Source organism: Fistularia commersonii, chromosome 10, assembly GCF_037954325.1.
Source record: "Fistularia commersonii isolate RoL2024-O1a breed Wild chromosome 10, RoL_Fcom_v1.0, whole genome shotgun sequence".
In the NCBI taxonomy this organism is placed as follows: domain Eukaryota; kingdom Metazoa; phylum Chordata; class Actinopteri; order Syngnathiformes; family Fistulariidae; genus Fistularia; species Fistularia commersonii.
The window spans coordinates 13272835-13287579 of NC_141293.1; the positions used below are offsets into that span (position 1 = coordinate 13272835).

Sequence of the window (14745 nt, forward strand, 5' to 3'; positions counted from 1 at the left end):
TTCAGCTGTTTTCAAACTCCAAAAAGATTAAGCAAGAAGCATGGTTAATTATCGTTATTATTAATAGGTGATATTTTAGATTAAATAAATTATGAGCTCACGTAAGTTATTTAGTGTCAATTTTCTTTTTTTTTACCTCATTTCGTGCAGAACCAATCACATCCTGGAAGTTTTTCCTTCAGATGGGAATTGTAATTTTTATCATCAACGCTGATCATGAACAATAGGGCTTATTCTCATTTCCTGATTTGGGCTTTTTCCCCCTTCTTTTTATTGTATTCAAGCCAATCAGCCATTGGGGTTTCCCTCCCAAAACGCAGGGAAAATTCTGAATGAAGATAGAACGGTTTGTGTACATGGATGTCTGTGTGTTCCCGCTTCCGATCACATGACCAGACTTGAATGGCTGACTTTTCACTTACATGTGGCAAAGGGCGCCCCCTCGTGGTCGCCAGAGCAAGCGGCCGGGACAAACACGGGGCGTATTTTGTGACGCGGCATTGGAAAGGCACCGACGGGGTCGGTTGTCAAGGTGGAAGTGCCTCCGCCCTGCTCACACCGTTAGCCTCTGCTACCTCCTCCTCCTCCATCTGCTAGCTACCTCTTCTAGAATCTTCCTCACTCTCTGCTACCTCTGCCCGCCCCTTTGCTACCTCTCCTTGCTCTGATTTTTCTTTCTAACCAAACACTTTTCTCCCGCTGTTCTTCCTGCCCACAAGACTGCTGTATCACTGACTGTTTGCCCTCCTCGCCCGCCCACACACACACACGCACACACACACACTCATACACACACACATATTCACTGCTACCCCTCCATCTTGGGGGCGGGGCTTGTTCTGGAACACGAATTTACTACGACGGGACTCCCCCCACACTTCCCCTCCCTCCGCGATCTTTGTCCTTCATGTATTTTTAAGGAGAAGTTCTTGTGTAGATGGAAAGTTTTCTCTTGTTATTTACGGAAGTTTGTAGCATTTTGTTTTCCCCCTTTTTTTTTTTTTTGTTTTGTTTTGTATGGGGTCTGTTGGTACTTGGACCTAGACACTGTCAAATAAACTGTTTTGTACGACGTCCTTCTCGTGCTGCTCTGTGAACGACCGAGGCTCTCCTGCAAAAAGCGATCCCGGAGAAGGGGGGGGTCGTAAAATGTCCGACTCGCCGGAACCTGCAGTTATCTTCTGGTTTGTTTTCATAAAATATGCACAGCCCTTTTCTCATTGTTGGTCTTGTTGCAGCCACTAGAACCTTTTGAGGAACCAGGTCACATCTTGTGTATTTGGACAGCAGCGGAACCAGGGAACGTGGAAATTCAGCTCCTCGAGTCATCTTAGTTCTTGTTCCAACGCAGGGTCGTACGTTTCCATAGGAACTCGTGATGTAGGTGATTGGTAGTATGCAACCAGATGGGTCTTGCAGTGCCAATTTGAAAAGCTATCTTGGTCACCACTCAATGTTTTCTTATCATAAAATGGAGAGAAGCAGCCAGAAATATGGCGGCAATGAGGTCCAAACTCTTCTGACCTGCTACACCTCGAGGAGTTTCCAGCGCTTGCAGAGAAATATCAGCATTTTGGTGGGAATTGGCTAATGGGATTCTTCACATGGTGAAGCAGTGCACTGAGAAGATAAAAACACTTTAACCCATATGATTATCCGTGGTTATTGTTCCCAACATGCAGAACATGGATGCTCTTCAACTTTTCTCTCCATGTTGTCCTGCCTGTAGGAATGCAAAACTAAAAGATTCATCAAGAGTTTTTTTCTGTCTGACAGCGACTCTTTACTCGTCTGTCAGATGTGAAAAGAAAGCCATGTTTGAAATCATTCCTTCTTGGTTGTTTGGATCATTTCAATGCAGGGGCTTTTAAATTAAGCAAATTTGCAGATGAAAGCCTCTAAATAATTGGCGGAAAATAACTTAAAAAAAAAAAAATCACAATATCCAAAGTAATGACTCAAGTATTTCTTAAATTAATCTGCTGCATGTTTTTGTACTGAAGGGGGAAACCGGAGTTTATTTATTTATTTTATTATTATTTTTTTTTTTTTTATGAATTCTTTTGTTTTATTAATCTATTACTCTCTTATCTGTCAGCCAGGTGGTGTCCCTCTCATTGTAAGGACATCATCAGAGCTTTGAATGGAAGTGGAGTTGATTTGTGATACAATGCCTGTGTTTTTCCCCCAAAACTGGGATGATGTGCTGGTCATCTTTGTGTCTGGATTAGGGCTGAGGGGAAGCTTGAAACCGGTGGCGGGATTATCAGGCTTGTTCATATTTGGTCCTTCTCCCGCCCAGGGCTGTGATTCTAGGCTGGATTATTTCTGCTTTTGATAATTTCTTGCTAATTATTGTTGCCATAACATCTTGGGAATGGCATTCCTGGGAGTTTAAATCACTAATTAAGTTCGCAAAATAGAAGAAAATGCTATATTAAGAGTTCATTAAACAGGACTTCACTGGGCGACACCTCAGATTAAGAATTCAGATTATTTTAAAATTTGTCAATGAATCACGGCCTGCTGTCTTGCGTGGCTGGCTTCTGCTGTGTGTGAGTGCGTGTGTGTGTGCGTGTGTGTGTGTTTCTCCTTGGAATCAGAATTAAAATAATTGAAAAAGAATTAAACTGAATTAATCAAATAAAGAAAAAGGCTATATTCAGGGACCCTTAATCAGGACTTCACTGGACGACAGCTCAGATTTTATAATTCAGATTATTTTAAAATCATTTGTCAAAATTATTGCATTATTTCTGCCATGTCTTTTTCTCCTAGAAATTCAAATGACAATAATTTAAAAAGTGAAGTTAAATAAGCCAAATTAAAAATCAAAAAGGTGTATTAAGACAGCTCTAATTGAATAATTCAGATTATTTTAAAATCATTTGTCAAAATGAATCATAGCCTTCTGTCTCGGAAGGCTTCTGCAGTGTGTGTGTGTGTGTGTGTGTGTGTGTGTGTGTGTGTGTGTGTGTGTGTGTGTGTGTGTGTGTGTGTGTGTGTGTGTGTGTGTGTGTGTGTGTGTGTGTGTGTGTGTGTGTGTGTGTGTGTGTGTGTGTGTGTGTGTGTGTGTGTGTGTGTGTGCGTGCATGCATGCATGTTTCCAGTGTTGATAGTTGAGGGGAAAACAACTAGAATAATGTGTTGGGATCATTTCTGTCTTTTACTAATTACTTATTAATTCCTTATTCCTCATTAATTTTTATTTCCTTGGCCTTTTCTCCTGGGAATTAATATTAAAAGAAATGATAAATAAATTACAATAGCAAAATAAATGTAAATATTAATGGAGTACTCATCAGGACTTCACTGGACGACTGCTCAGAGTTAATAATTCAGATTATTTTAAAATAATTTGTCAAAACGAATCCCAGCCTTCTGCCTCGTGAGGTTTCTGTCGTGTGTGTGTGTGTGTGTGTGTGTGTGTGTGTGTGTGTGTGTGTGTGTGTGTGTGTGTGTGTGTGTGTGTGTGTGTGTGTGTGTGTGTGTGTGTGTGTGTGTGTGTGTGTGTGCGTGCGTGCGTGCGTGTGCGTGTGCGTGTGGAGGGGAGGGGAAAATGACCACCAGAATAATGCGGCCCCTGCTCTAAACCTAATCCCGGCCATCCGGTGCTGTAATCTGGCGAGGGCTGGGGAGGGGTGGGATTTCTCTGTCCGGGCAGATTGACAGTGAGGATGTTATTGAGAGGGATGATGAGGGCCAACGGGGCCACGGGAGCGATGAGACTGCATCCCTGCATTCCGCTTGACCATCCAGAGTCTGAGATCTGCAGGTCCTCCACTTGAACCCGCAGACCTCGACCCCACCTCACGTCCACCGCTGACGCCTGCAGCCGTTAGTTTCTCTGCGTCGCAGCTAGAAGGTCCCTGGTTGGATTCCCACAGGGGTCCTTTCTGTGTGGGGTCTCCATGTTCTCCCCGTGCCTGCTTGGGGTTCCTCTAGGTGATGCCAGCCTGAGAGTTCCCACAACAAAACCGGAACTGGAAAACAACTTGTACAGCGAGCCTCACATGTTCATGCTTTGCTAAAAGGCTCATGGCTTTTACATTTGCTTCTGTTCTATCTATGTCGTTTTTATTAGTTCACGCAAACGCTCCATCTATCTGCTCCTGCTCTGTGTCAAAGTTCAGAACCCATCAGAAAGTTTGCCCAACCCTGCTCTATACCCATGACTGAAACCCCCATGACCCGGACAAGGGCATGATCTAATTTGCGGATGACCCCACCATAGAAGGACCTGAGGAGACAAGACTGCATCCATGGAAGAGGTGGACTGTCAGGATGTTCCTCAGGAAATAATCTTGTCTGCCACCACCGCCTTAGCAGGTCTTCCTCAAAACTCACAAAAAGAGTCTGAGAGACATGGCCTCTGGGAAAGGACTAAAATTTTGACCTACAAAGCGGTAGTCCTCCCAACTCTTCTGTATGTGTAAGAGACCTAGACCACATGGAGCAAGCAACCAAAGGTACTCAAGGGGGATCGTCAGAGATGCTTCCGGCGAATCCTCAGCCGTGCTGACCTCTCTATCTTCACTGCCATCATCGCTCAACATCAGCTCCGATGGAGAGGACATGTAGTCCTCATGTCTGACACCCGCTCCCTAAAATAAGTCCTTTACCCCCAGCTTGCTGAAGGGAAACGTGCCCCTGGAGGTCAGAAGAAGAGGTGCAAGGACAACATCAGAATAAACCCGAAGAAGTGCAACATTGACCTGGAGGTATGGGGAGCTAAAAACAGGAATATTTGGAGATGCTCTGTCCTTGGAGGTGGATCATTCAATGATGATGGCTGAGCTTCCCAATGAGTCATGGGCATACAAGTGATGAGGTGTTACATTGGAGTTGCCTCCAATGGTGGCCGTCCCCCAATCCAACCTCAACCAGGAAAACCTCTCAATCCCCATCAAAGTGAATACTGGCGTCAACTGGAGTTTTGCAAACCCCGACAGGCATCTGTTCCTCTGGGTTCCTACTCTGGATACAACACCTGCCCATCACTTCTTCATCACCCGCACTGATCACCACTTTCTCACGCCTGGAGATGTTCAGGACCAAGTCACCCAAACTCCCATAGAATTTTTAAAACAAAACGCCCCCTCAGGATCACCTCTACTCCACTTCTTCCCTTTTCAGTACCATGGTAACTTCTGGGTTCCTGCCCCTGCCCCCTCTTAAGGAGTGACTTCCTGCTCCCTGAAGGACATCCTGTCACTCAAGGCAGATTATCAATGACGGCGTCCTACACGACCTGCTCAGAGCGCTGGTTTCCATGGAGCCATCGCCATAGCAACAGCCTCCTCTGACTGAAAGGGTAAAAGCCAGCGGGGGTTTGGACGCCAGAGGATTTAAGACACACACAGGTTGACCCTCTAACCACAGAAGGTCGAGAACGTCTCCACCGTCTCAAAGCTCTGATCAGTAGGCCCCGCAGGGAACTTTGAGGGAATGGGTTCTGGTCCAGAGGCTGCCAGGGTTCCTTCTGAGGAACCTCCATTTTATCTCTCCAGGTTCTCCTGTTTCTGTTTTCGTGTTCTCCTTCAAGGGCTCTCTCCATTTTCCCCTGCTTTGCTTCCCCTGTTTTGGTGCCCGTGTCTTCAGGTTCTACTGGATGGGTTCTTCCAAGTTCTCCTATCTTGGTTTTCGTCAGCTTCTCCTACCTGGGTTCTCCTGTTTTCTGTTTTCATGTTCCCCCTCAAAGGTCCTACCATGTTTTCATGTCTGGGTTCGCTGTGATTCTCCATATAATTTGGGTTCTCTCTGTTGGTTCTCCATGTTCTCCTACCTGGTTTCTCCCCAGATTCTCCATCTTCCTCCCACAAAACAAAAAGAGTCGTTTTACTTCACATTTACTCTTTCTGTGGGTGCAAGGGTTTAGGTGGAGGACGTCTGGAGGGAGGAGGAGGAGGAGGAGGAGGCACAGAAAGACTTTGGATGTCAGCAGAATCCCGACAGCCCGCGGGCGGGTGGAGACCAGAGTCCGTCAGCTCGCTTGTCAGAATGAAAACCCCTGGTGAAACAAAGCCCACCTCCAGCTGTCAGATCTTCTCCGGCCAGAATGTCAGCGAAATGCAAATCCCCGTCTCCTCCTTGTTCTTGTTCATCACTCTGTTGTTCCTGGACAGGAAGCAGGGAATGTCAACAGGGTTTAAACATTCTTCTCCCTCCAACAAAGCTAGAAAGCATACAGAAGCAGGAAGCAATGGCCCCTGGAGTCTTGAAGGTCCAGTCTGAGAAGCCAGAAGATGTGTTCAGGAAGCCCTGGCCTTTGGCTCAAGCGACTGGAAGAGCCAGGGAGGGAGATTTCTCAGCAGGTGGCGGAGCCTGGCCGTGTTGGAGGTGGTCCTGGTTTCTCCACCAGTTGGCTCCAAGGATGAAGAGATAATCCACACCTGGTATCCACTAGGGGGCGCTAGACCCCCCCCCCACACACACACACACACACACACTTGGATCCTCCTCTTATAATGATGACGGCGGCTTGACAAAATTCCACCCCAGAGCTTAGTGCTTCTGTCTCTCGCCAAGAAGGTCCCAGGTTGGTTTCCAACATTTCTGTGTGGAGCTTCCATGTTCTCCTGTCTCTGCTTGGGGTTCCTCAGGGTTCTCCGGGTTCCTCCCACAGTCCGAACACATGTAGCAGTTTTTATATTTTAGGGAATCGCTCATGTAGCCCAGGATGGGATAGCAACACTGACAACAAAGGAGATTTTGGTTGCAACAGACATGTATTACTCAGTGATGTGCAGTCAGGGGAGGCAGGAGAGGCTGTGCCTCACTTGCCAATCTTGTGAAGAAAAAAATGTAAAAAGAATTGAATTGTTATATCGTTAATTGTTTATCAGTGATTTGCACTAGAAATGTATTTTTCTTTTAATGTCACCAGTTTTAGATTGTTTTTTTTTTTTAATTCAAAATCACTGGATTTTCAATTGCAGTGAGGCCATGGACTGTTGAGTCTCAATGTAGATAAGGCAGTGACGGCTGACTGCTAGCATTGCTGTCTCTTAAAATGTTTAAACCCTTTTGCTATATGAACTACATTTCCAATGTACAGTGTTTTCTTGTCAAAAACTGTATGCGTGTCACTACTTTCTTGTGCTGAGCGATCTTAAAACGGCTGCGAAGAGCCACTAAGTGAGGCAAACAGTTCTCCTGCCTCATGCTAGGGGGCGCTTGTGATTCCAGGGATTCATCTTGCGACTCCACGGCCGCAGACTACAGTCACAGCAAACTAATGTTAGCGGATATGAGATTTTAAACATAAGCTGTTAACTGCTGCCAATCAAATGGTGAATAAGCTACTCTGTAGGGTTCATATTTTTGTAAATTTGATTGTGACGAAGTCAGTGCCTCACCAGCCATGAACTTCACCGCACATCACTGGTATTACTTGTCATTAAACATAGCAAGCCATCAATGGAACTGAACAAGAAAAATACAGTGTGAACAAAACAGTGAAAATAGATAACAAAAGCCGTCCTTGTAGTTGTCCTGATGTTCGGTCTGCATGGCTTTACCTCTATTCCAGCTCAGGATTGTATCTCATGCATTTGATTTATGTGCATTTCATTGTCCTTCCGCCCCCCAAATCGAGAAAGTAGGTTGTCCTTCACTCTTCCTCTGGCCAAACTTTCAGGTGTTTAGGAAGCCACCCTGAGTCGACCCGCTGCCGGCCTCCTGTCCTCCCTCTTCTGACTGTACTGAAGTTTCTCTTTAGTAGCAAACACGCAAAAGGCGCTATGTTAGCTAGCAGTTAACATTCGCTTTGCGACTAGCGCCAGTTTTACTTGACGCCTTCTACCTCAAAATTCACAGTTAAATAATTACCGGGCAGAAAATGGTACTCTGGCCGTCTTAGACATCTTTTCTTCTTATAACAAATTGTGAAAAAGTTTTAGCAATCAGCCCCTCCGGCCTCTCTTTTCGAACTCTCTGGAATTGACGACTCTACTCGCCAATGTCTCGCCGCTACACATGCAGGAGGTTCATTGAAGACCGTGAAATGTCCAGACGTGTGAAGGAGAGGGCGAATGGTTGCGTCTCTCCATAGGTGTCCCTGTGATGGACGGGTCCAGGGTGAACTCTGCCTTCTCCCCAATCACAGCTTCGATGAGCTCTGCTAACCCTGAGCACAGGTTCAACCTTGCAGATGGTGAGTGAATGAATGGTAGAATGAATTGCAATAATGACGATAATTAGAAAAGGCCTGATTCATGTTTTTACTGAGACATTTTGTTCTGCCTCCACGGTGGAAGCCACTCACTCCCTGATGTCGGGTCCTCAAGTGTGTGTGTGTGTGTGTGTGTGTGTGTGTGTGTGTCTGTGTGTGTGTGTGTGTGTGTGTGTGTGTTTTCTGTATGTACATGAAATATGGAGGAGGCTAAAGTAGGCCACTAGTTCACGTCACTGCAGGGGCTCTAAGGGTGAAGAAGCCACCACCTCAACCCTCTACACACACACACACACACACACACTAACACACACACACACTGTCACACACCCCTTTTGTTTCCCACCTTCCCACAACGGTTATGTCTTGCACAGCCTCCGTCTCTGGGTGTCTGGGACAGAGACGCAGCCCCGGTAGGTTGATTGACAGCTCGGAGGAACCACCCTCTGGGTTTCAGAGAACCTCAGAGAACATCCCAACCTGGACGTTCCTTTTCGGCGTGCACGTCGGCGCGCCCAGCGCTGCGTTCAGGGTCCTCCAGCTGGAGAACACAGTTTGGCAAGCATTAGCACGGAGCTGCTAGTAAACAGAGACATTTTGCCTATTGATCGGGGCGGCAGCTGATCGATAGCCAATCAGCTCCTGTGTTTTCCCAACCCATCTCTGACCTCCTTTCCCTCCTCCTCCTCTTCCTCCTCTCTCCCCCCCCTCGGGTATCAATGCTCACCCTCGTCTTCCCTCCCTTACTTTCTGTTGTGTTTGCTAACCAGAGCAGAAATAATGTAACCTCCCTCCTCTTCCTCCTCCTCCCCTTCCCTCACCCGCCACTTCACAACCGATGTCCGTCACCCCCGACCCCAAACATCCAGAATTTACACCCGGCCCTTTACGGATACGGATCCGACCCGATCCCATCTCCTCTCCGCCTCGTCTTCATCACCCGTTCGGGCTAATTGGGTCGGATCTGCTCAATCTGCATCTGTACACATATAGGTTGTGAAGTGACCCCGGGGGGGGGTTGATTTCCGTGCATCTGCAGATTTCATGAGCCACTTCCTCTTAACGCGTCGCCGGCTCTTAATTGCATTTATTTATTTTTAATTTCAGACGCAAAACTGTATTTTCCCCTCCTGACGCCGCGGAGGTAAATACCAGATTAGGCGTCCCTAATCCCGACCCGCCCTCCATTAGCAGGCAACAACAACAACCCTTGACCTTGAATGCGACGCGATTAACCCCAAAACAGTGGAACGGCCATGTTTGTCGGGCCGCAGTCTCCATGGTAACGGGGGGATAACCGCATCCAAGCTTGCTTTGGTTTTGCATTGACGCTGCTTTTTGCGCTTTTATTTTGAAAACCGGTCCCGTCGAACCCAACTTCCCCGCCCCTAGACCCTGTTGCCGTTAGCTTAGCCCGCTAATACGACTTCAGGAGACGCGGCGCGAGATAGCCGTTCGTTCCCAGGTGCAGCTCAGCAGTTGTCATGGTTACAGAGGGGACGCTCACGTTGTGCTTTGTATTTTGTAAGTCATATTGAGACACACGACTGTTTACTCCTTCATTCGCATGATGTTTTTCTTTCTTTTCAATCCAGAGGAGAAGAAAAGATGTAAAAACAGATGATAAAAGGTAGGTGTTTGTCCCGAACCCACGTTTCCTGCTCCTAAAATTTTGATAGATATATTGATTTCTTTTTCCAGGTGTCCGGCTGTGATCATGTGGCGGTGAGGGGAAGACGTCGAAGGCGGGAGGTTCTCCAGAAGAACCATGAGCTGCTTTTCGAACCAAAGCTGAGACTCATTTCACATGAATTTACGATTCATTTGACGTTTTTTTTTTACCGGAAACGACCGGTTCAGTCACTGAAGAAGCTCGATGATGCCTCGGCGCACGCGTCGGCCTTCGGGCCTTCATTTTCCGACCCGAGCACCGTGGGCCCTCCTCTTCCTCCTTCACACACACACACTGTTGTTAACACTTTGTTGGAGTTTATTGACGAGGGGCGTCGGCGGTCGTGACCTCGGGGGGGCGTCGGCGGTCTCATCCACCACCTCCTCCTCCTCCTCTTCCAGACTTCTCCCGCACCCACGCCGTTCCAACTCTATCCAAAAACACTTGTTTGCATATTTTCCAAACCCATTTCCCCTTGACTTGTATTTCCCCGTTCACACAGCAAGACGGGCGAACAGTTTTACTTCTCACTTTAGCATCATCAAGCTAGTGCGTTCTCACACACAAATACAAAACACCTCCTGTTGCCCAGCCCCTCTCCGCCTCCTTTATCCCTTTTTTTTGTGTGTGTGGAAGAATGCCCGCGACCCCCATTGCTGTCATTATCCCCCGAAGGCCCCGGGGCCCCAAAACCCCCACTTTCCTCCTCCCCCCCTTCTTTTTTCCCCTCTCTGTATCGCTTATCATTAACCAAAGCCGGTTGTTTTGACGGCATCGGGCGCGCGTTTTTGCATAATCTGGGACGCACACACACACATATACAGTGCGTGCATGTGTGTGTATGCACACACGCATATACGGGGCGTGCGTGTGTGTGTGTGTGTGTGTGTGCAGACATGGGTGAGGTGTGTTTGTGATCCTGCGTGGGAAACAAAAGGCGGCTGAGACAGAAATAAGGGGAAAGTTTGGGTAAAGGGGGAGGAAAAAAAAGGGATGAAGAAGAAGAAGAAGCTTGAAAGAGGGTGGAGAAATAGCAAGATGCAGGTGGATGGAAAGGGGTGAGGAACAGGAGGAGCAACAGTTTCGACGGGAAAGAGTAGATATGGCGGAGGATGAGGAAGGAGGGATGAAGTGAAGGAGGAGGAGGAGGAGGAGAGAGGGGGAGAAAAGGATGAGGAAGCGTGAGGAAACTCAGAGAAGGTGGAGAAAAATGGTGGGGAAAAATAAAGGATGGTTCAGATGGACGGACGATGGAAAGAGGGATGGAGGAGAACAACCACCAAGGGGGAGGTGGAGGAGGTGAAGAAGAAGGAAAGGCCTGTGGAAAGAGTGATGGAGGAGGAGGAGGATAGAGGGAGGGAACTGAGGAGCATCTGTGAGGGACGAGAACCTTCAGAGAACTTGGGATTATCTGGGAGGAGAAGAAGAGGAGGAGGAGAAAAAAGAAGGAAGAGGAAAAGAAGAAGGATGGTCATCCATCCTTCTTCTCCTCCCTCTCAGATGAGGAGAAGCCCGCCTCCACCTCCATCCATCTCCATCGCTCCTCAGAAGCGACGGATCCGTGACCGAACCGGAAGCGACACTGAGCCGGCTATGGAGGAACCGGAAGTCTGAACCAACCGCGTGCGCACGCACCGAAGAGGAGATACCCCCCCCCCACACACACACGCACGCACACACACACACACGCACACACACAACCTCTTTTTTTCCTTCTCCACACTTTTTTCTTCCTCTCCTCCAGCCGCGGTCTCAGCCTGCGTGGGCTCTTCCTCTTCTCTTCTTCTTTTTCTTTTTCTTCTCTTTCTCCTCTTCTTTTCTTCCTCTCTTCCTCCCCTCCTCCCCCCTCTTCCTCCGCTTCCTCCTCCTCCTCCTTTTCCTCCCGGTCGTCCTCAGTCCGCCGCCGCAGCTGATGATGCCGCCGCGCCGCCCGGGACGCGCCGGCCTGGCGCTGCTGTCGTGGATCCTGGTTCTCCACACGGTTCCGGTCCACGGTAAGAGTCCCGGGTCCGCCGTGCACACGCACACGTGGACGCGCGCACACACACATGCAATGCATTTGCGTGACTTTTGCTGCCGCACCGTCTCGGCGTCCACCTCCGTGGAGGTGCCGTGGAGCGCTGCGTGTGCGGGAAAGGAGGTCAGTGAAGCTCAGATTGTAGGTCAGGAGGAACACGCTCCGTGGAGGTTTAAAACACGCACACGCACGATGTCAGTGTTTTTGAATGACCTGGTGTGAGCTGCCGCCGATTTGCGTGCGAACCGGGATTATGTGCAAAATCATGCAAAATAGTGTGGAGACGGAAGGACGGGATTTCCGGGGACCCCACGCAAGATTCGGTCCCCGGACGCGGTTCTCCGGTCGGACGGTGTCGACCTGCTCGGCGACAGCTCGCCAGCAAGAACTGTGTTGGAGATTTGCGTGATTTAAGCTGCCGCGGCTTGTTAGGGTCGCGCCGCGGGAAAGGGCGCTGCGTGCGGGGGGATGCGGGGCAGCTCGGCGGGGAGGCTGCCGATGAGCGCGGGGACCCCGGAGGAACCGCGGTGTACCGGGGAGGGAGTCGGTGCAAAAACCGGAGAGTCCTCAGACGGTCGGTGCAGCGGAGAGCCGGTCCCCGGAGGCGCACTGGCACCGTGGATGCACACAAAGGCGAGGATTAGTGTGTGTGCGTGTGCGTGTACATGCATTCGTGTATGTGTACATGCATTCGTCTGTGTGTGTGTGTGTGTGTGTGTGTGTACATGCATGTGTGTGTGTGTGTGCGAGGCTCTGTTGAATAATTCATGGCGGGGATCTGGACGGACATTCTGATACACAGTGAGGCAAAAACACACCACTGGTAAACACACACTCACATACACACACAAGGGCTGCCTCTTTGTCTGCGCGCGCGCTCGTGTTTTTTTCAGATTAATACCGCGGGAGCGCGCGCGGGATGAAATCATTCCCGCGTTATAATCTGATCTAATCTAATCCGATCTGATGTGATCCGAACCGATCCAGGCGGGCCCGTTTCTGAGGGAGAGATGGAGAGAGGGGGGGGGGGATGGAGGGAGAGATGGAAATAGAGAGGTAGATAGATAGATAGAGAGGGAGGGAGTTTGAGGGAAAGAAGGAGGGAAAGAGGAAAAGGAGGGAGAAAGAGAGCAAGCTCGGGAAATGGAGTGATGGATGGAAGAGAGAGAGAGAGAGAGAGAGAGAGAGAGAGAGAGAGAGAGAGAGAGAGAGAGAGAGAGAGAGAGAGAGAGAGAGAGAGAGAGAGAGAGAGAGAGAGAGAGAGAGAGAGAGAGAGAGAGCAGAAAAGACGGATGGGAAGATGGAGATGTGGTGTTAAATGAAGAGTGCAGGAATCTTACTCGAAGCCTTTGGAGACGGAGTAACCCTGGATGGTCCTCAGGAGACTGTTCCCTGTGTGTGTGTGTGTGTGTGTATATGTGTGCGTGTGTGTGTGTCCGGAGCTGTCATCGACAGTCAGCCAATCAGGAGTCAGAGCCCATTAAGCATCAATTAAGTCCAACCGATCAACAGAGCCGCTGGTCTTTTCTTATCCAATCAAAATCCGCTGCCAGTGTCCCTGATGAGGATTTGTCGAAACAGGCTGAACCCCTGGGAGGAATCAGACCGTCGCCTTGACGACCGTGGTCATCCTCTGAAGCGACCGGCCTCGCTTTGTACGATGGTGCCGGATATAATCTGAAGAGCTCCGGGAACACGGTCCTTCCTTCAGCGGACGTTTGTGTTCGTGTTCACGCTCCGCTCGCCTCTGGCCGCCACTTTGACGGGGTGTCGTTGCCGTGGCAACCACGCCATCCTCCTTCGGATCCAGCGGTCGGTCGGGTCACAAACCAGAGGCGGTTCTCAAGATCTAAAACAATCGGGGGCGTACGGAGAATTCTCCGTTTTCATGGAAAACCAATAAAAACCTCAGATAATGCAGTACTCCGAGTACTTTCCAGTATATTACTTTTATTTCTCACCCCGTATTTTTCTCTTTTCATTAATTAGACCCAGAAAAGTCATTAATATTAATGAAGAGGACCTCATTTCCAAGCATAACCAAATATGCTTGCAGTTTCCCTCATGAATATTAATAAGCCCCGCCCCCTAACACTTTTTTTCCTTTTGTGCTAAGCTATGCTAACACACGGCAGCATCACGCTGAATTTGGTGTTCAGCATAATATTATGCATGATCTGGAACGGACACCTGAACGCAAGCTCAGGCTAGTATGCCCGCACACTAACACACACACACACACACACACACGCTTCAGTGAAGGTGACAGCCTGCCCTACATTTCCCTACAATGCAGATGTGAGGGCGTTAGGTTTTTTTTTTCTTTTTTGTGCGACACGTGCGAAAACCCAGTGGGAGGCATGCCTTTTTGTCCTCCGGTTGTCTGACCGAGAGCGCGGCCTGCAGGGCGGAGCATCTGCAGGTCCTCCAAGGTTCAGGATCGAGATGAGGAGATACCAGAGAGGCGGGAGGACGTCTCTAGAAAGCTCCGACAGCTCCTCCGAATTCAGCTCTCACACCAAGGCAGGGTTTTCTTACGGCTCCGTTGGTGGAACTCCGAAGCCACGGCCATTTCTAGACCCTTCTTGTGGACTGCAGAGCGCCATTTTTTAAAGCCGTTGTCGCTGCTGGTCAGCTTTTTTTTTTTTTTTTTTTTTTTCTCTCCTCACGACAAAATGGAGAAAAGCGGCGAGAAATGGAGGAGGAGGTGCGAGCTGCTCGGACCTGCTACGCCTCGGAGGGGTTTGCGGAGCTCGCTGGAGAACGTTCACATTTGTGCCAGAATAAGTGTGAAAATATGTTAACGGCTATCGGGATTCTTCACACGGCGAAGATCCTCAACCCATCTGATAATCCACGGTTATTATTCCCACCATGTAGAAC

At 48.9% G+C, this 14745-nt stretch overlaps 1 protein-coding gene across 4 annotated transcripts in view; it reads left to right on the forward strand.

Annotated features, from left to right (window-relative positions):
• The first annotated feature begins 11494 nt into the window (after positions 1–11494).
• The window catches only part of cspg5a (chondroitin sulfate proteoglycan 5a), a 47826-nt gene continuing 44575 nt past the window's right edge, over positions 11495–14745 (forward strand). For 3 of the 4 annotated variants that reach the window (XM_086153831.1, XM_086153832.1, XM_086153833.1), the window contains exon 1: positions 11496–11839. In XM_086153831.1, the coding sequence (XP_086009957.1) occupies positions 11758–11839 (82 nt within the window). In that variant the 5' untranslated portion in view covers positions 11496–11757. Of the gene's footprint in view, positions 11840–14745 lie in introns of all 4 variants that reach the window. The other variant, XM_086153834.1, reaches the window with a different exon arrangement.